Source organism: Oreochromis aureus, linkage group 15 (assembly GCF_013358895.1).
Source record: "Oreochromis aureus strain Israel breed Guangdong linkage group 15, ZZ_aureus, whole genome shotgun sequence".
NCBI lineage: Eukaryota > Metazoa > Chordata > Actinopteri > Cichliformes > Cichlidae > Oreochromis > Oreochromis aureus.
Genome location: NC_052956.1, coordinates 39080958 through 39102239, shown reverse-complemented (window position 1 = coordinate 39102239; position 21282 = coordinate 39080958). Strand labels below are relative to the sequence as shown.

At 40.9% G+C, this 21282-nt stretch overlaps 1 protein-coding gene across 1 annotated transcript; it reads left to right on the top strand.

Moving 5' to 3' along the window:
* Positions 1-14611: 14611 nt before the first annotated feature.
* On the top strand, positions 14612-16295 carry LOC116333084 (growth arrest and DNA damage-inducible protein GADD45 beta). Its single transcript, XM_031756229.2, has 4 exons — positions 14612-14870; positions 15089-15190; positions 15306-15528; positions 15650-16295. The coding sequence occupies exons 1-4, from the start codon at positions 14827-14829 to the stop codon at positions 15761-15763; spliced, it is 483 nt and encodes a 160-aa protein (XP_031612089.1). The 5' UTR covers positions 14612-14826; the 3' UTR covers positions 15764-16295.
* The last annotated feature ends 4987 nt before the right edge of the window (positions 16296-21282 follow it).

Genomic DNA, 21282 nt, shown 5'->3' with positions numbered 1-21282 from the left:
ATAATCATGTGCAATTAGATGTGGTCGACGGAAGCAAAATTTTAGACCAGGCCACCCAGTACACCATTATTCTAATATTTATCGAAAATTTGAAATTAAAAAGTAAAATAAAAACTTTAATTGAGGTCTAACAAACATGTCTGGGCGTCCCCCTTTACCCCCTCTTTTCTTACAGACTTGACCTGAACTTCGTACACAGCAACACCAGGTCTCGGACCCCTACCCCCACCCTGCCGGTGGTGGGGTGTAACTGGGACAGAAAACCTTGTTCTCTGCATTGTCTCTGCAGATCTCATTTCCTCTAAATAATTTAGGCACCACTCTTGCCTTAAGTGCGTAGAAACTTAAACTCGAAATTGAAGAGTTGCAGTTTCCGTAATTACGTGTTGATTATTTTTTTGAATTGTGAGATAAACATATGTATAATTAAATAAAAGAGTGTTTCATTTTTTTTCTCTTTTGTTGTGCATTTGTGGACTTCCTGAGGTTTTTAAATGGTTTGGGGTTTCCCGGATTCAACTTCAGGAGGTAATGATGATTTACAATGATATAAATAAAACACCCCAAGAGAAAAAACAACTGTTATGTTTAACATCATGTTTAAACATTTCCGTTAGGACAGGGGTCTGCAATCTTTAACACCCAAAGAGCCATTTGGACCCGGTTTCCACGCAAAAGAAAACACTGGGAGCCGCAAATACTTTTTGAAATCTAAAATGAAGATAACACTGTATATATTGTTTTTTTTTTTACCTTGATGCTTTGTGTGAACAACTAAAGTAAGTAAGTAAAGTTTATTTATTAAGCGCTTTTCACAGACAGGCAGTCACAAAGCGCTGTACACAAATATTAAAATAAACACTACAATCAACAGACATTATACACAATGTAAAAGATCAAATGTAAATAATGTAAAGAATATAAAATACATAGATCAACAAAAGGCTTGTTTGAACAGAAAAGTTTTTAACTGCTTTTTAAAAGAATCTACAGAGCAACTAAGGTGTGATGCTTATGAAATCCATGAAGTGCTACAGAGAAAATTACATTTTAATTATGTAATTAACACATTTTGAACTCGTAAAGAAATATAACAAAAGGAAAGACACCCAGCTGAACTAAAATGATCCATGTAGCAAACAAAAACTGTTGTGAGCCGCCACCCTTATATCGCCTTTGGGCTGTTGGAGCCTTGACCTGACTTTTAAAAAGTAATTGGAAAAAAAGCACTATGCTGCTAAAATAAATAAATAAATAAATAAAAAAATAGATATTTGCAAAATTCTGCCTAAATATGTATTTTACCTGGTTAATGTGTGTGGCGGGGCGTGGTTTGCAGCGCCGCTGCATGGGAGTCGGACGCACCTGAGCGGCACCCGCAATCACGCCTCGCCGCCTTTACGTCTGTGCTATCTCTGCTTTTGTGTTGTCGGGCTGTGAGCTGAAATCTTTACGCAGGACCGTAAGCTGTCATCTGTGATACGTGAGCGGTGTTTGTTTTTAACATAGTTCACGGTGGAGAACAGCTGCCGACATAATGTGGATCCGAAGATCCATAATTGGCCTACCTGGGGTTGAAAGTCTCGATAAATGCACGGAAAAATAATAAGATATAATTTTATTTTTATATTTCAAAATCACAATAATCTTCCAATTTAGAACTACAAGTTTAAAAAAAAAAACTAAACACAAATAAAATACACTTCAGCTAAATACTTCTAATTTATTTTCCCAAACCACGCGGAGCCGCAAAGTAAAGACTAAAGAGCCGCATGCGGCTCCGGAGCCGCGGGTTGCCGACCCCTGCGTTAGGAGAATTAATCAAACCAAACCTTACAAGTATCCATATTTAGACTTCCAGAGAGCAATGTAAAACTCTTCAGTTTTAAAATAAAAAATCCAAAACGCAATTTTTATAATGCACGTAAAATAACATTTTATTGCTCTTATTTTTTCTTAGCCAGTTACTTGCCACTGGGGTCAGAAAGATCATTCTACAGGTTAAATAATAATTCAAACATTACGTTTGTTATAGAAATTCTGTATATATAAATATTTAACCCCCCCAAAAGGGAAAAATGAAACAAATCTTTCCCCTGACCCTGAACATAGCGCAAACACCGAAAGTCACAGCAAATATTAAGCATTTTCCTTTAATTTGTCACGGGTCTTTCAGTAACAAATTCAGCCTAACGACTGTTTTCACAATGAAAAACACTCCACCCACTTATTAACGGTTCTTTTATTTTATATGTTCTGTATATAACTTGTGCATGTCCTTTTGTGTAGATACTTATTGTGTTATTGTGCGTCACATACATTCCAGGTACCTCTTAAACTTATTTTATCTTTATTAATCTTATTGTCTTATCCGAAAAATCTGAATGTAAAAACCTACAAGCTGCAGAGAGATGCCAAACAGTGACAATAAAGATCTATAAGACAGATAAGAAAACAGGTTGGAAAGTGTCAGACTGTTACAGGGATTCACCTGAGAGAACCATCAATGGTCACCGTTCACCCACAGTTAGTGAGTCTTTGGTTTTTTTCAGGGGCTTGGAGCCAAACGACTCCACTGGGTTTTGTCTCTGCCTATAAATGTCTGATAGCTACATATGTGCGACAGACATAAGAGCTGATAAACGGATGATTAAAAATGGATTTCACCTCAGTGAAGGAAGGTAAGTTTGTGTTCTTTCAGTTTGTGTTCGTTCTATTTAAAATATCCAGTGTTGGTCGTTTCGATCTTATTTGTATTCACTTTGTTATAGCCATGTAGGCCCAAGAAAAGATTCACGAAGTTCAGAGTAGACATTCAAATAAAAACCTCTGGAGAAAATTGCGGGGCTGTCGGAAAATGTCACCAAAATGGGAAATCCATTGTATAAATATCTAGTAGTTTGTATTTTTATCTACTTAATTTTCGTCACCTATTTAAACTAAAATGCTTTTTCAGATCTAGTTTTCGTTTAGTTTTAGTTCACTGCAGTAACCTTTAGTGTGAAATTTCTGCACACCTCAACGGGGATCACAAACACGCAGAAGTGCTACGAGTGCCTCGTAGCTCGTTCTGAATATCAACCCCCGGACATGCAAACGATAAAAAGAAAGCGTTAAACTTAAACATGTCTGGATGCAAATCCCACAAAGCTGATTCTGTTCGTCTGGCCGTGGCGTTTTCAGTGGGAGAAACATTTCGTCACTCATCCAGGTGACTTCCTCAGTCTCAGCTGACTCATTTCCCCAAATGAAAACGCTACAAATGCAAATATTTATGCAAATATTTGCTTGGTTGTGTTTTTCAGGAAAGATGGACACAAAGCCCACTTTGAGGAGCAATCACCCTTTGTACTTTATATATATATTTAAAAAAGACAATCTGTTAGTCACAGAAATTAATCCGCCTTAGGAGAGAGCATCGACTTCTCTGTATCATTATTACAAATAATTTTTGTTTGTTTTGTTTTTCTTTTGTTTGTTTGTTTATTTGTTGTTTATTTTTCCACCTCTGCTTCTCCCACAAAATGTTATCTTTCTGCCTGACCTCGACTCAGTCCTGGCCGCTCCTTTTGGAAGCTACAATGGGACACTCCCGGGTTCTTTCCATGTGAAAAGCTTCTCCATTTGTTCCTTAATCAGGCCCATTAGCAACCATTCAACCTGTTATCAGAACCAAAATGAGGACCTGATAAAAGAACACGTGCATTATCATTACCGGAACCGATTAGCTTAACAAAAGAAAGGGCGAGGAGCACAGGAGCACCGGACTTTAGGACTAAAAGGACTTAAAAAAAACCCATATAATCTTCCAGTTTGGAAGATGTAGAAACATTTGCTTTCCTTCGAATATAATGCGACGTAGAATACGAAAAAAAACAAAAAAACAAAAACGGAGGAAAGAGACCAGAGGAAAAAGGTAGATTGTATTTTGAAGCGGGACTGTTCCTTTAAATAACTTCAAGATCCAGTTACACACACGTAGGCCCAATGCGCTTAAAGGTGCGATTGTAAATTATAATTGTAACTACAGCTAAAATGTCCCACTCGTGTTATTAAGAATCAAATTCATCCTAATGGTGAGGACTTGAATACAACCCCAATTTTTATCTTAGTGAGTCAGTGTGATGACCAGTCTGCTCTAAGCCCTGCAGAAGAGGGATAAGAAACACCAAAGGAGGATAGGGTCCTACAGTGCAGCACCTGGACAGGAACAGGAAGTTTGAACTCAAACCCGCTTGGAGTAAGTCAACAGTGCCAGCCATTACAACGGTGTCAGGGCAAATACTTGGTTTTCTTAGGCCCCATATTAAAACATTTTGACGAAACACTGCCATCTAACGGTGACTCTTTTTTGTTACATTTGGCAAATTGCAAGACCTTATTTGCTGAGAACTTCATTAAAGGTTACCTGTATTTGAACCGCCCTCACGTGCCAGTATTACTGTATTTTATCACTTCTATCATCAGTTGGTCATTGGCTGTGCACTTGATGGAGGTATTTTTTTGTTTTGTTTGGATCAGCCTGCAATAATGTCACAAAAAAGAGAGAATCCCAAAACAGGATAAAGACCAGGGTAAAGTCCAGAATCCAGATGTTTAATCAACCAAATTAAGATCAATTTCAAGTCCATTTTTTTCAGTAGTTACCCAGAGCTAATGACCATGGGTAATGGATGGCATGTAGACTAGTAGATCGAATATTTCAGTGCCTTTACTTGGGGCAACCCCAACTCAGGGGAAGCAGTCTGCAGTTTAACAACAGAGAACCCTGCTAACCTAAGGGATCAAACTATTTCTTCCAGCTATTCCAGCCGTCACAGAGTGAAAAGCAGGGCAAACCCTGGACAGGTTGCAAATCGTTGTGTGTGTTAGCCTTAGAGGATCCTTTGGGGTTGATCAGAATCTGAATCAGAATCAGAATCAGAAAGACTTTATTTATCCCCAAGGGGCAATTAAGATATTAAGACAACAGAGCAGCATGACGTTGAAGATAAGGAAAGGGCATAAACAGGCAATAAGAGTGAGATAATAAATACACAGAATATACAGTATATACACAGTTTTAAAATTGAACAGTTTTAAAATTAAAGTGAATAAATAACTGTAAGTGAGTAAAAGTGTCCGCAGTATAAAAAGAGTGTAGAGTAGTTTATCTTTCTGGTGTGGGAAATTGTCATGGTTCTCAAGATCTGGAGAGGTCGTGGTGTGTACCTTTTGTCTTAGCCTCTTCCACCAGGGCGGAACTGGGCCCTGATTCCCCACCTCTGAACCCGCCCTGAACACACACCTGTGGCTCATTCACACAGATCCTGGCAAACTACTTAAGATGGAAAGAGAGACTGCTTCCTCGCTGGATCGTCACACTACCTAGCACCTTCTTGATCCCCTGCCCGTCTTCCCTGCCGTCTGGATCTCTGTGGACAAGTGTGAGTGAGCGTGAGCTTTTGGAGTGGACATTCGGAGTGAGCTGAAGAGGGGCGTGTGTGTGCCCCGTCTTGGACCTTCCTTTGAACCCCGCTTTACTCCCCGGGCCCCGTGTTATCCGTTTCACTGTATATATGTATATATTCTCACTTGGTGTCACGTTGTGAATAAACCCTCACCTTCTCTCCGTACTTCAGAATCCTGCGAGTGAGTCCTTTGCCTACTACTCTGTGACAGAAATGTTCTTATCGGCTGGAGTTAAAAAGCAGAGTGGCTTTGGGGACAAAGGTGGCTCTCCTCCTCTCAGTCCTGCAGGAAATGCAGCGGAGGCGTCGCCCAGAGGGGAGCCATTGAAATGCGGGGTGAAGAATGTGAGAGGGGTCGTTGATGATTTTGGCTGCCTGTCTGAGGGCCTGTTGGCTGAAAACCTGTGCCAGAGTTCTGACAGGCAGCCCAATGATTTTAGAGCACACTGATGCCGTGTGCTGCAGTCTGTTCCTGTTCTGAAGGCTGAGGGAGTGGAACCAGCAGGTGATGGAGAAGGTCATGATGCTTTCCAGGAAGGCATAGTAAAAAGTCATCATGATGGGTGTGCTGACTCCAAAGGAGTTGAGTTTCCTAAGGAGGTATAGCCGTTGGTGGCACAGTGTTGGCAGAGAATTTCAGGAGGTTGTCAAAGATGGTTCCCAGGTATTTGTACTCCTCAACTACCTCCACTGGTTTCCCATGGATGGTGGTGGTGACTGAAGCAGCCAGATCCCTCTGCCTACTGGAGAAAGTCACCACCATCTCTTTGGTTTTGCTCACGTTCAGTTAAAGTTTGGAGCTGTCACACCACTACAAACTCCTGAAGAACAGGCCCGTGGTGTTGTGAGGCCCTGACAGCAGTGACAGGAGAACTGTGTCATCAGCATATTTAACCAGGTGACAGTTGGGCTGTGTGGATCTGCAGTCATCGGTGTAGATGATGAAGAGCAGGGGGGAGAGCACACAGCCCTGGGGGGAGCCAGTGGAGGTGGAACGGAGACCGGAAAGAGAGTTGTTGACCCAAACTTTCTGAGTCCTGTTGGTCAAAGAGTCCAATATCCACAGGATTAGCTGATCATCCAGGTGAAATCGGGAGGAAAGTTTAGTGGCCAGGATATGAGGCTGCAGAGTGTTGAACGCTGATGAGAAATCAGCAAACAGAAGTCTGGCGGAGCAGTCAGGGAGCTCCAGATGTTTGTGGATGGAGTCCAAGATGAAGATTTTGGCATCATCGACACCTCTGTGTGCACGGTAAGTAAACTGGAGTGGGTCCATCAGGGGGTCAGTTGCTCTTACGATGTGCTGTTTTATGATCTTCTCCATGGCCTTCATCACCAAGGAGGTGAGGGCCACAGGACGAAGATCACTCAGACACTTTGGGTTGTTTCTTTTGGGGATGGGGATGACTGTGGAGTGTTTCCACAGCTAGGGGACGGTGTGACTGTCAATTGAGTGTTGAAATAGTAGTAATGTAATGTAGTAATATGGGACAGTGGGTCCATTTTTACAAGTTGTCTCGTGCTCCATAAACAAAACATGGAAGAGATGTTTGTGTTCCTGGGACAAAATCATGTATGTTTTCTTTTGTAGCTGATTTGCGAGCATCAGTGCATGGCGTCCAGTGGCCTGGGTCACTCCTTCAGGGAGGTACAACAAATATTCAGTTGTACCTCTGTCATCAGGCTCATACATGCATTGTTGTTATGTATCACCCTACTCTCAGCACCACTTGATCAATTATATTGTCCCAAAACATAGCGTTAGTGTGACAATTTCTATTATACAGGGAACTTCAGGGGGGAAAAAATCCTTTTTTTGGACTGTACTGCGGTCTTGAGGCACTCCAATTTCTTTCTTTTTTTTTCTATTTTGTTTAAAAGAAGCTAGACTTTTGTATAATTTCTAAAGCTGCCGTAGTAATTCCACAGATTTTTCTTTGGACTTCCTTTTCACACATTTTAACTCTAGTCCTTACCTGACCATTTTTTGTTGAGCTATTTAAAACTGAATCATTCAAGCATAAATAGAACTAACCTAACCCAAGGAATGAACCTGTGCCCAGGAACTTTGTTACAAGCAGTCTGTTGTGGAAACAAAATTTCTTCCATTTCTTTACTTGAATCTATGAAAAATGCCAAAGATAACACAAGTCCAGGGACGTAAAATAGTATTCTTAGACCAAAAGGTGATTCCTAAAGAGGTATTCACTGAAAATATCTCAACATTCTATTCATTTTGTCCTTGAATAATTTGAGGAAACTGGACAATTGGAGGACAAAATAAATGTCTTTAAAAATCTACAGCATATGAACAGTATCTGAAAATCCTTAATAGAAAACATCTAGCAAAGACCTGACACAAGACCTGAGAGATACATCTGATCCTTTAGTTATTCCATCTGTTTGCAGAAGTCTCATCAGAAATGGTCTCAGTGGATGGGAGGCTGCAAGGGAAACTCTGTTAAGGAGAAAAGACTGAGGCATGAATTCTACAAAAACTGGACTGAAAAAGAGAGGCAACACCTCCTACAGAAGTTTTTTTTGGTATACTTTTTAAATCCCCTGTAGGGAAATTACTCTCTGCATTTGACCCACTCACTCAGTGAAGCAGCGGGCAGCCACCAATCCAGCCCCTTGCTCAGGGGTACCTGTTCGCTTGGATTTGAAACCTGACCTTCCGATCATATGGCGAACACTCTACCCACTGAGCTATCCCCTTCCATATGAATGCAGACTTGACATTTTTGGTCCAAATAGTAAATACAGCAGAGACTCTGTTGTGTTTGAGTCGTCTTTTAGGCCAATGTTGTTGGATCTTGTCAAATCTGATGACACTATGAACACAAAAGCAGATTCAGATTTTGATCCACCTTGTAATTCCATCTTGAAAGCATCTAATTGGCAATGGATTCATTTCTCACTATGGTGATGACCCTAAACATACTACAGATGCAGTAAAAGCATACATGGACAGGAGAAAAACAAACAAACAATGGAACACTTTCAGTCATGGATTGGCCTCCCCAGAGCAAAAGCCACAATCCAAAGAATAACTTTGAATCACCTTCTAGAAGCCTGGAGATGATTCTTGTAAATATTTCATTAAGTATTTCTTGAATAAGTATTATTATTTATTTGAATTTAATGATGTATTCTTTAGATTTTTTTAAGGTCTATTTGGTCTTGCACCAAAATGTATTTCAGTTCTGACGCCGATCACAATCTGAGGCTCTGATGGCCGTGCCACAGTGCCACAATCCAACATCCTGTGGAACCAAAGCTGACCAGGCCTTTTCTGTTAGGGCAACAACCTTGCTGAGGGCATCAGATTGGAGAGCTCTATCTTGTCATTGAAGTATTTCTTTCTTTTTTATAAGGAGGCCTTTTCTGTGGCTATGAAAGAAAGAATTGATAATGATGACAAAATGAACCAGTGAAGAGAATCTAAACTAGACGTGTTTGTGTGTACTCTGTATATAGACTCAGTGTATCTTTATAGTAGACTAATGTACATTTCTGGAAATGTTAAAATTCAAAGAGAGATTGAAGTACAGAAAAAAAATCTATAAAAATCTTTTTTTTCTGAGTGTGGGAGACATGTTGAGGACCCCCCCCCCCATACATTTATACTTGCTCCTCTGCTTTGGATACTTTCTAATAAAGCTGGTACCCTGAATACAGTGTAATTAGATCATAAGAAGGTGAGAATTTTGGATGCTTTATAACAGACTTTGCACTTATCGTAGTATTGTATAATTACTGATGATGCACTTGAAAGAATGAAAATACTTTGCCCTTAGTACTTTATTTAACATTAAAGCTATGCTGTGCTTTATTTAGCCTCGTGTTCGATTGCTCCGATGACCTTTATTCCACTGTTTCATGGATATTTCAGTCTCATGCAGAAATATCGTCTTTAAAGTAAATTGATCAACAAATCGATTTACTCTGCCTTACAGAAACCTGGTTGCAGCAGGATGATTATGTTAGTTTAAATGAATCAACACCCCCGAGTCATTCTAACTACCAGAAACCTCGAAGCACAGGCCGAGGGGCGTGTGGCAGCAATTTTTCACACCAGCCTATTAATCAACCAAAGACCAAGACAGACTTTTAATTCATTTGAAAGCCTGATGCTTAGCCTCGTCCACCCCAGCTGTAAAACTCAGAAACCAGTCTTACTTGTTATCATCTATCGTCCACCTGGGCCTTACACAGAGTTTCTCTCTGATTTCTCAGACTTTTATCTGATTTAGTGCTCAGCTCAGATAAAATAATTATTGTGGGTGATTTTAACATCCATGTAGATGCTAAAATGACAGCCTCAACATGGCATTTAATCGTTATTAGACTCAATTGGCTTCTCTCAAAATGTAAAAGAACCCACCCACCACTTTAATCACACTCTAGATCTTGTTTTAACATATGGCATAGAAACTGAACATTTAACAGTGTTTCCTGAAAACCCTCTGCTGTCTGATCATTTCCTGATAACATTTACATTTACAATAACTGATTACACAGCAATGGAGAGTAGACTTTATCACAGTAGATGTCTTTCTGAAAGTGCTGTAACTAAGTTTAAGAATATAATCCACCCACTGTTATCATCTTCAATGCCCTGTACCAACACAGAGCAGAGCAGCTATCTGAACGCTACTCCAACAGAGGTCGATTATCTTGTTAATAATTTTACCTCCTCACTACGTACGACTCTGGATACTGTAGCTCCTGTGAAAACTAAGGCCTCAAATCAGAAGTACCTGACTCCGTGGTATAATTCTCAAACACGTAGCCTAAAGCAGATAACTCGTAAGCTGGAGAGGAAATGGCGTGTCACAAAAATTTAGAGGATCATCATTTAGCCTGGAGAAATAGTTTGCTGCTTTATAAGAAAGCCCTCCGCAAAGCCAGAACATCTTACTATTCGTCACTGATTGAAGAAAATAAGAACAACCCCAGGTTTCTCTTCAGCACTGTAGCCAGGCTGACAAACAGTCAGAGCTCTACTGAGCCAACAATCCCTTTAACGTTAACTAGTAATGACTTCATGAACTTCTTCACAAATAACATTCTTATCATTAGAGAAAAAATTACCAATAATCATCCCACAGATGTAATATTATCTACAGCTACTTTCAGTACCATCGATGTTCATTTAGACTCTTTTTCTCCAATTGATCTTTCTGAGTTAACTTCAATAATTACTTCCTCCAAACCATCAACGTGTCTTTTAGACCCCATTCCTACAAAACTGCTCAAAGAAGTCCTGCCATTAATTAATTCTTCGATCTTAAATATGATCAACCTATCTCTAATAATCGGCTATGTACCACAGGCCTTCAAGCTGGCTGTAGTTAAACCTTTACTTAAAAAGCATCTCTAGACCCAGCTGTCTTAGCTAATTATAGGCCAATCTCCAACCTTCCTTTCATATCAAACATCCTTGAAAGAGTAGTTGTCAAACAGCTAACAGATCATCTGCAGAGGAATGGCTTATTTGAAGAGTTTCAGTCAGGTTTCAGAGCTCATCACAGCACAGAAACAGCTTTAGTGAAGGTTACAAATGATCTTCTTATGGCCTCTGACAGTGGACTCATCTCTGTGCTTGTCCTGCTAGACCTCAGTGCTGCGTTTGATACTGTCGACCATAATATCCTATTAGAGCGATTAGAACATGCTGTAGGTATTACAGGTACTGCACTGCAGTGGTTTGTATCATATCTATCTAACAGACTCCAATTTGTACATGTAAATGGAGAGTCCTCTTCACACACTAAGGTCAATTATGGTGTTCCACAGGGTTCAGTGCTAGGACCAATTCTGTTTACATTATACATGCTTCCTTAGGCAGCATCATTAGAAGACATAGCATAAATTTTCACTGCTATGCAGATGACACGCAGCTCTATCTATCCATGAAGCCAGGTAACACACACCAATTAGTTAAACTGCAGGAATGTCTTAAAGACATAAAGACCTGGATGGCCGCTAACTTTCTGCTTCTTAATTCAGATCAAACTGAGGTTATTGTACTCGGCCCTGAAAATCTTAGAAATATGGTATCTAAGCAGATTCTTACTCTGGATGGCATTACCTTGGCCTCCAGTAACACTGTGAGGAACCTTGGGTCATTTTTGACCAGGACATGTCCTTCAACGCACATATTAAACAAATATGTAAGACTGCTTTCTTCCATTTGCGCAACATCTCTAAAGTTAGAAATATCCTGTCTCAGAGTGATGCTGAAAAACTAGTTCATGCATTTATTACTTCCAGGCTGGACTACTGTAATTCTTTATTATCAGGATGTCCTAAAAACTCGCTGAAAAGCCTTCAGCTGATCCAAAATGCTGCAGCAAGAGTCCTGACAGGGACTAGAAAGAGAGCAGATTTCTCCTGTTTTGGCTTCCCTTCATTGGCTTCCTGTTAAATCCAGAATTGAATTCAAAATCCTGCTCCTCACATACAAGGTCTTAAATAATCAGGCCCCATCTTATCTTAATGACCTTGTAGTACCATATCACCCTATTAGAGCACTTCGCTCTCGCTCTGCAGGCCTACTTGTTGTTCCTAGAGTATTTAAAAGTAGAATGGGAGGCAGAGCCTTCAGTTTTCAGGCCCCTCTTCTGTGGAACCAGCTTCCAGTTTGGATTCAGGAGACAGACACTATCTCTACTTTCAAGATTAGGCTTCAAACTTTCCTTTTTGCTAAAGCATATAGTTAGGGCTGGACCAGGTGACCCTGAATCCTCCCTTAGTTATGCTGCAATAGATGTAGGCTGCGGGGATTCCCATGATGCATTGAGTTTTCCTTTCCAGTCACCTTTCTTACTCACTATGTGTTAATAGACCTCTCTGCATCGAATCATATCTGTTATTAATCTCTGTCTCTCTTCCACAGCATGTCTTTATCCTGTTTTCCTTCTCTCACCCCAACCGGTCGCAGCAGATGGCCCCGCCCTCCCTGAGCCTGGTTCTGCCGGAGGTTTCTTCCTGTTAAAGGGAGTTTTCCTTCCCACTGTCGCCAAAGTGCTTGCTCATAGGGGGTCATATGATTGTTGGGTTTTTCTCTGTATCTATTATTGTACGATCTACGGTACAATATAAAGCACCTTGAGACCACTGTTGTTTATATAGCACCTTGAGACCACTGTTGTTTATATAGCACCTTGAGACCACTGTTGTTGTGATTTGGTGCTATATAAATAAAATTGAATTGAATTGAATAAAGTGCATACCTGTTATAAGGTTATTGGTGAGCCCTCATACAAATCATATGTTATGGCCTTCACGGTCACTGGATCTCAACTGAAGCTCAGAAAAAATGAAACAGAAAAAGAGATTTTATATTAAACTCACATTCTATAATTTGTTAGTTACTGCTTGTAAATCTATTTTATTGCTTTCTTTCATTTTATACTGTTTTCTTCCATGAATATCTAAATATAGCAATAAATATAATACTTTAATGTATTTAACTTGTATCTATTTCTGTAAAAAAAAAAAAAAACTGTAAGAAAACACTATAAAATATAACAAAACCATGACATAATTATTTATACACGTAAAGTGTGAATCCTTAGATCGGACCACCAGGTGGCGCAGTAACACCAGAAAAATCTGTTCATACAGCAACTCCAACAGATTTTCTGCTATTTCAGTGGACAAGTGCTAAATCAGTTAAGTGCTTACAATGTAACCGACAATACACAATATTTCATTGTTTATTAGATAACCCTATATATTTGTGGATGTTCCTAATAAATAGATTTCAAACTGTTTAGCCGTGGCTGCCAAATTTCCCTTCTACCTATGCACACAACGTCTTTTATGTTTGCACAGATTACAGGCGGATTTTGATATATTTCAAATAAATTGCTGCACATGGTAAAGTGAAGCCTGTAAATAGTTTCATTTTCAATTTTATTTTCGTGGAAATTCAGAATCAGGAAGTCCCCGAAAAACAAAACAAAACATCAAACCCCCTAAAAATGTTTTTCACTAAACCTCCCCTTTAGGAATTCCCAATATTTTCCAAAGACCGGGACTCGCTCTTGCTCTGCACGTGACCAAACGGTTGTTGCAGGGTGCTGTTCCAACAAGCCTTCTCTGGGGCTTTCGCCGCTGACAGCAGATGCATTATGGAGCCGCTGGAGGGAGTCTGAGACCTGGTTTTAATGGGCAGACAGTTCATATCAGGCTCGGTGAGGTGGACCTGATCACACAGGGCCACCGATCAGACGTGTGACAGCTCTGCGTGTGATGTTAAAAATGCATGTGACAGAAAAAGGGAACCTGCATTCATGAATGTGAAATATGAAGGTTATAATAATAGTTTTGAATGTTGTTGTAACATACTTCTGTTCTGCACGCTGCTGTTGCAGGCTTCAGCAGATAAACAGCTCTGCTCCTATATATAGGGATTATTTTTATCCCTGTTGGAGGTAGTGGTGCTGAGCTGAAACTTCCAGAACAAAACGTGCTCTGCAGCTGCAATAGCGCCTCAAATGGTTTGCAAGAAAACAAAAAGATAAATTTATGTGTGATATAAAAGAGAAACATCACTGTCATCTGAGATTCTCGTGAATTTCGCCTCGTGCTTATCAGACAGGGCCTTTTCCCATTTCAAATAACCTTGCTCTTGCACAACGCCGTTACACAATGTCCGCCCAGCGCGTGCTCGCACACGGGGCTGGTCAGCTGGTCCAGCTTCCTTTTTATAACATAATTTGAAATACATTTGAATTTCATGTACGTCTCCGCGGGTGTGCAGGTGTATTTGGGGGGTTTGTGCACGAACACGATGCGAGAGCATTGCCACGGTGAAGCTTTCTTTTATTCGGCCAGCTTCTACCAGTGGGGACGAGGGAGGGGGGGGGGACAGAGATCTGGAAATTCCTCCACTCAGAAAGAAAAGCTGCCGGTAAACAAACCGAGAGAGAGGGAGAGAGCGGCGCAAGAAGCGTAGGAAGAAAAGGAGGGAGAGAGCGGGGGATTCTCCGAAACCACCAACGTGGGATCACCAGCGTCTTCTGGGGCTCAGCAAATGGGCGCAGAGAACGGGGGATGTATTCATAGCGGCAAACCAATGAACGAACGAGAGACTGGGCGTGGCCACGCCTACGGTCGGGAAGGAGTAATATAACAGAGAGTTTCGGCTGACACAGGCAGAGTTTCTTTCTACTCACGGACTCGCAGTAATCGGACTTGTTACTCAGTTTGACCGTTAACGGACTCTGAAAGGACCTTTGTACGATCTGGAATACCACTGTGTTTGGACGTTGTATCAGGAATTTCATAGTACAGCCGCATCTCCGCGCTGTGGATATTTCTTCTTATCCTGGATCTTGTGGATTATTTTACTGACTTCAACATGACTTTGGAAGAGGTCGTTGGATCAAACAGCACCGAAAAAAAGTAAGTTTCGGCTGTGTGTGATGCGCAATTACGCACCGACACATTTGATCTGACATTACAGATCGCGTTCTAGTTGAGTTTATAATGCCGGCTTGTACTTTAAAGGTTGCATCTGCATGCTTAGTGTGTCGCCGGAGTTTATATGTAGACTTTAGAGTTGTTTGCCACAGTTTAGTCGTGTCGTTCGCACATTTCTAACCGCCTCCGCTTCTCTGCAGGATGGAGACGGTGAGTCAAGCTCTGGAGGAGCTACTGGTCGCTGCTCAGCAGCAGGATTGTCTCACGGTTGGAGTCTACGAGTCCGCCAAACTCATGAATGTGTAAGTATAAGTTTGATTTTCCTCACCTTAATTAACCACGCCAAAGCTTTTGATATCAGAAATATGTAATGACGCTGACATTAACCGGGTCTTTCACCTTCTGTCCCACATGCAGAGACCCAGATAGCGTTGTACTGTGCATCCTCGCAACTGATGAGGAGGATGAAGACGACATAGCGCTGCAGATCCATTTCACGCTGTTGCAGGCTTTCTGCTGCGACAACGACATCAACATCCTGCGGGTGTCAGGCATGAGGCGGCTGGCTCAGCTGCTGAAGGAGGACACCGAGGACAGCAACAGCAACGAACCCCGGGATCTGCACTGCATTCTGGTCACTGTAAGTGTGAACTTCCTTTGAGCTACTCGAGAAATGATACAAGTTCATGATATTATACTGTTGTAAGTTTTAAAAAAGTGTTTCCGAGAGTCTAACCGTCCGTCTCCACCGTGTTTTGCAGAACCCTCCAGTGCAGCCTCTGCAGTGCCAAGCCCTGCAAGACGTCGGCAGCTTCTGTGAGGAGAGCCGATGCAGCAATCAGTGGGTGCCCTGCCTGGAGCTGCAGGACCGTTGACTGGAACCGGGCCAAGCCAAACCGAATCAGACCGCCGGGGAGCGGTGAGAAAGAGTGAAAACAATCAAACCTGCGCAGAAGTAACGCGGTTTGAGTTGTTGTGCTGTGCCGGACCGACCCAAACCGGGAGCCCGATGGGGGAGGTCGTTGTGACCTCGTGGAGCACGTGAAACGTCGGTACTGGTAGTGGCTGTGGAAGCTGGACCAGACTGAGCAGGAAGTCTCAGTCATGGAGCTGCAGAGGGGGAAGTGAAGATGAAATACCAGGACTTGAGTGACGCAAATGGATGTCACATGAACGAACTGAAGAGCTGCACGTAAAGCTCTAGACTACCTGCGCTGCAGGTGTGGCAGGTGTTCTGCTTACCTGTTTGCTGCACAGGAACTTTTGTCATGATGTGATTTTACACACTGATGTATCTAAATACATTAAATATGAGTCTGCTTGATGTAATAGAATAGCCACAAGTGAGAAGTGAAGCCACATTGTGTCTTATTCTGTTTGGTCAATAAAGTTTTGATGGAAATATAATCGATTTTTGTGTGGTTCATCTAAGAGAAATGTGTATGTATGTGTGTGGGTTTTTTTTACTATCTCTAAGGGGTCTTGTGCTATTTCTAACGCATAGGAGGACAATCTGTCACAGAATCTAGAATTAGCTTCTAGGAAAACTATAGTAGCATGCAGTGTTGGGCCCATCAACAAATTCTGGCCCCATGAGTTCCACAGGAAACTTACCAAGTTCTGTTCAAGGTCCTATATTTGTAGAAAGACAAATCGTTCTGTGTCCAGTTTGATTCATATAATTTTTGTACTTGGGCTGCTGCATGGACCTCAAATTATGAGCTATCCCTGGCCCTGTGAAGGGGACTCTTTAAAGGACATTCCACTAATTTTGCACAAAGTTCAGTTCTCTATTCTGAGCCCGTCCTACTGTTCTAAAAAACATGCAGAGGACATCTATGGTATCATGATCTTGTCATCAGAGAACTGATTCAGCTATATTAAATGAAACTCAGTTTCATTTATTATATTTATACAGCACATCTGTGAAATGCTGACAGTGTTCCAGTGCAAACAGTGCAATCAATTACAAATAATCTAATCTTTTAATCTTTTATATTTAGCTGATGCAGCTCAATGGGAAAATGCTTCCTTGAAAACCTTCTTAGAAAACTGTTGCATCCACTTTTCAGACAAAAAAATGCGTTTGATGTGGAAATGTGGTGTCGTTCTGTAGTTAATCCAATTTAAGCTGTTTACATGATACATGTAGATGGTTTATCTTGGCTGTGACTCTGCAGGATAAAAATGGATGAAAACACGGAGGAGTGTGTCGGTGGACATCTTCACACCATCTCGGTTTCCATGGTGATGCCTGGACTATGTATAGATTATTCCTGTCCTCTGGGTTTGTGGCTGCTTTGTTTGAAAAAGAAGAAGATAATATATAGACAATAATAGGGTTTTTTGATTGTTTGTTTAAGCTTTACTAATGCTGTTCTTTTACAGAATTTACAAAAAATTGCAGCATTAACTTTCCAAATCTGACCAGGGGAACAATGAAAAACAAAAACAATAAAAAATAAGAAGTCAGTAGTATAAAGCACTGACAGACATTATAAAATGTTATACAAACGCCAGTCTATATGAGTGGGTTTTGAAGGTTTATGAATGGAGAACTTATTGAGTTGATCTAATAGAAGAACCTTTTCCACAGCATGGGTCTGAAACCCTGAAAGTACTGACCCTCTTTGTTTTAAACCTACACCGTAGTACTATATCAAATATCAGAGGTCTGGAGCATGTTAGCTCATGGGCTAACATGATACTGTTTTGATAACATTTGTAGTTTATTTCTGACATTATTTATATTTCAGGGCATCAAACATTATTTAAAATAGATGTGAACAGCCTGTTATTGCTTCTCTGGAGTTTTCTTGACTTCTTTATGTGTACTGAACTTTTTCTGTGAGACATTGTGTGTATGAAAAAGAACACTGAGTTCTTCCAGTTGTGTGCCTGTGTGAAACCGGAGCAGTAAACTAAAGCCGGGCTTGCAGCCAGTTCTGCCCATGATGTCACATCCTGATGTCACATCCTGCTGTTACTCCTCCCGCTTATGGATTTGATGGGGACTCCACCACTTTGCTGACGCCACAGGTTTGATTGTTTTGGCAGCCGACCCATCCCTGCTGGGGCCTGAAGGCCAGACACAGCCAGCACTCCCAAATTCTTCAGGTGATTGACAGCTCAGCTCAGCCAGTGTGCTGCAAGGATTCAGTCCTGAAATGATCAGCTGGTTGCTAAAGGCAATACATAGCACTGTACGAAATGAATTGTATGAAATGTACTGACGCACACAGTGTAATAATACAAAATGTACGGTTATAGTACAGTTAGCCTCTCTGCTTGCAGACATTATAAGACGGGGGTACGGCATTCTAAGAATCATGAATTGAAAACCTCTAATTATAGCTAAACATGCTGTATGAAAATAACTGCCAAGATAAGAGAGGCATTTCAATGGGGTTGCAAAAAGGGAAAACCTGCTTCTAAAAAGGCTTTGTAACCTTTGTGCTATGCTAGCTTAGTTATTGCCTCTGTCCTGCTAGTTTACAGTCAGCTTCTCTGACTGGAAGCCAAGTTGCATTAGGCAAAACACACGAGGCATATAAACGCTTTCAAACTTACACAGTGTTTTGCTCACACCGTCATGGAGTGGTTGTGACGAAGCTTTTTTCACACCTCCTCTCTGATGGTGTCATCCTTGTTTCAATCTGAGCCGTGCAATGTAAAAGTATCGCTTTTGAAAGTTTTAGTTTCTCTTGATGTTACGCATCTGCTCTGTGCTGTCCGCTGTCACCCACACTCATTTGCAGACCTTTAATTGAAACTATGCTTCCAATAAATGTTGACCCTCTAATCTAATCATCTAATCTGAGAGAGTCACAATGAGTCAATCCTCATAGACTACCATTATAAAATCTCCAAATCAACATCAGAAATAAACATGGATAGTTTCCCCCTTCATAAAACTTCTGTACAGGAGTGATTTGATTCAGGTGAGGCTGATAGATAGGTGTCTTGACACATGCAGTTAAAGCACCTACCTGTCTGCTCTCTGCTGAGTCACTGATCTTAACAACTGTGTTGTGGTGATCCAAACATGAATCACCAAGAAGAATATCCAAGACGTTTAATCAGTGAATTTTATTTTCAGCATCTAGAATAATTTTCTGCAAGTGCAGCTTAATCTAGGAACATTTGGAGCAAGACTTTTTTCATGTTAAAAGTTAAGATGTTTGTATAAAGATGTTATAATTTGTTTTATTCATAATTATCTTTAGAGGTGCCTGCCATGCAACAAAGGATTGTCATCCTTGGTTATGAAAGCAACACTATGTAAACATTAACATTAGGCAAGTGCATTTGCAGTGGGTTACATATGAGGAGCTCACGCCCTGAAGCAGACAAACTGATCTGATCCAGAGACGTCAGTGGTGGCAGCACAGAGGTCACTGCGTCCCTGATGTGAATATGAAATGTATCCGCCTGCATTAATCATTTTACACACCCACAACGATATCTCTGTGCGTGTGTGCAGTAAGTAAAAGAAACTAGGAGTGTAAATACCTCACAGCAAGGACACAATGAAATACTTTCAGTGCAGTAATCCAGTTTGACTGCAGTATCAACATGTTGAGACTTCCAACTCCTCCACAACTGTGCTTATCTGATGACACTACATCAAATCCAAATCTTTTAATCCAAGGCTATGCATATATGCATGGAGGAAGTCAGACTGGCAGAATACCAGGCATAAAGGCAGAAACCTAAAAACAAGCAAAATGGCATATCCTGAAATAATCGATACGTGATTATTTCAGGACATTTTCCAGTAATAAACAAATTGAAATGGCTTTTTAAAAAAAACTGTACATAGTTTTGAAAAGTATTTCATATTGATTCATATTTTTGTACCGGTGTTGTAACAAATGTGAGGTTTTTGTAAATGTAATAAATGCTTGAGTCTCTTACAACTCCAAGTGTGACTCCACAGGGAGTCTCACACATCACAACATCAGGTCAAAGAGGACACAATGGAAACGGGCCAACGTCAGCAAGTAGAACAGAATGAAGTGAAACAAGTTGAAGGACTAAAGAATAAAACAGGAAATGTTTTTTTTTGTTTTCCATTACACAATATTTCTGTCAGTCTGTTATGACGATCACAGATTAAGCAACTACTGATAAAATCTTGCCTTTTTGTGTCAGACATATACCAGATTATATATTACTCTCCATCCAATAATGCAGGTGTGCTATCATAAGCAAAAGAATGTAAACACAAAACTGAAGTTGTCCCTGGTTTTTTACCTCGAATCTAGAAAATTCTGTTGCTTCCTATGAAAGCTTGATGTTCTATTTGTGCCATTTACGTTCAGCATTCCCACGTCCCCCATGTGCAACGTTTGATATGTGCGCTCCCTGATGGCGTTGGTGGCGTTGACCTGCTAATCAGATCACCGAAGCTCAAGAATAGCAGTGTTATTTTTAGAAGACTTAAAAAGAAGCTCAGTGTGTCACTCTAGCAGCTATTTCTGTTCACAAACGGTGAGGAAGCTCCCTACTCTCTACATCACGTCACCCTGGAAACAGATGGAGTGCGCTGATTGGACGCCTGGGCAGGCGGCGGTCTTTATATTAGATAAGGTGCCGAAGCTGTGCTGAATGGCACGTTGGTGCGTTACGTAGGGAGATCCTGCCACCACGTCACTGACCATGTAAGGTTGGTTCAGGAGCAGAGGAGCGCATCAGAGAGATGAGTCAGAGAGAGGAGGAGAGGGATGATGAGTGTATGAGAGACAGAGATCGCTCCAGCATCACAAAACACACAAACATCTAAGTAGTGAGAGAAAGACAGCAACAAAGCTGCAATCACTGGCTTTCTGACATTGACTTAAACACAAAAAATACATCTTAACATTATTAATTCAACTTTTTACTATAGTAAAGGATGCAAATTTGACTGAAGTCCAGGTTTGGATGTCTGTCATAGCCATCCAGCATGCAGCAGGACACAAAAACCTTTAAAAAGCGCAGACAGTCTGTTATTAAATTCACTTCTTGATCTCTGCCTTGAAATTCTATGTTCTATGTTCTGCAGGCCTTTTCAATAATATGTTACAGCCTCTTCTTTTTGTCGAGGTGTCCAACACTGCCGGATGTCAGATGCACAAGATGTCCCGTGGCATCGGCCCGTAATGGACCAGGTTTAAACTCTTTTCCCAAGTATGACATAAACTGCAATCAGCTGGCTGACGATTTATTATGTAGTCCATTACTAATAACCAGCAGTTATCTGAGAGAACAGCAGTAACTGATGACCTGGGATGAGAACATTTCTTATCTGTTGCACAGTTATTGGCTAATCAACAAGGATTTATTCTGTAACTTTTTTCATTTTGTTGCACCTACTTACCCCCGTCCACTGAATTTGCTTGCTTCAGCTCTT

What these genes read in the sequence shown, in the direction of transcription:
- LOC116333084 (XM_031756229.2), top strand. Translation starts at nt 14,827, where the DNA reads ATGACTTTGGAAGAGGTCGTTGGATCAAACAGCACCGAAAAAAA. An exon ending in TCCGCCAAACTCATGAATGT is followed by an intron (nt 15,191 to 15,305) that starts GTAAGTATAAGT and finishes TCCCACATGCAG; the next exon opens with AGACCCAGATAGCGTTGTAC. An exon ending in TGCACTGCATTCTGGTCACT is followed by an intron (nt 15,529 to 15,649) that starts GTAAGTGTGAAC and finishes CGTGTTTTGCAG; the next exon opens with AACCCTCCAGTGCAGCCTCT.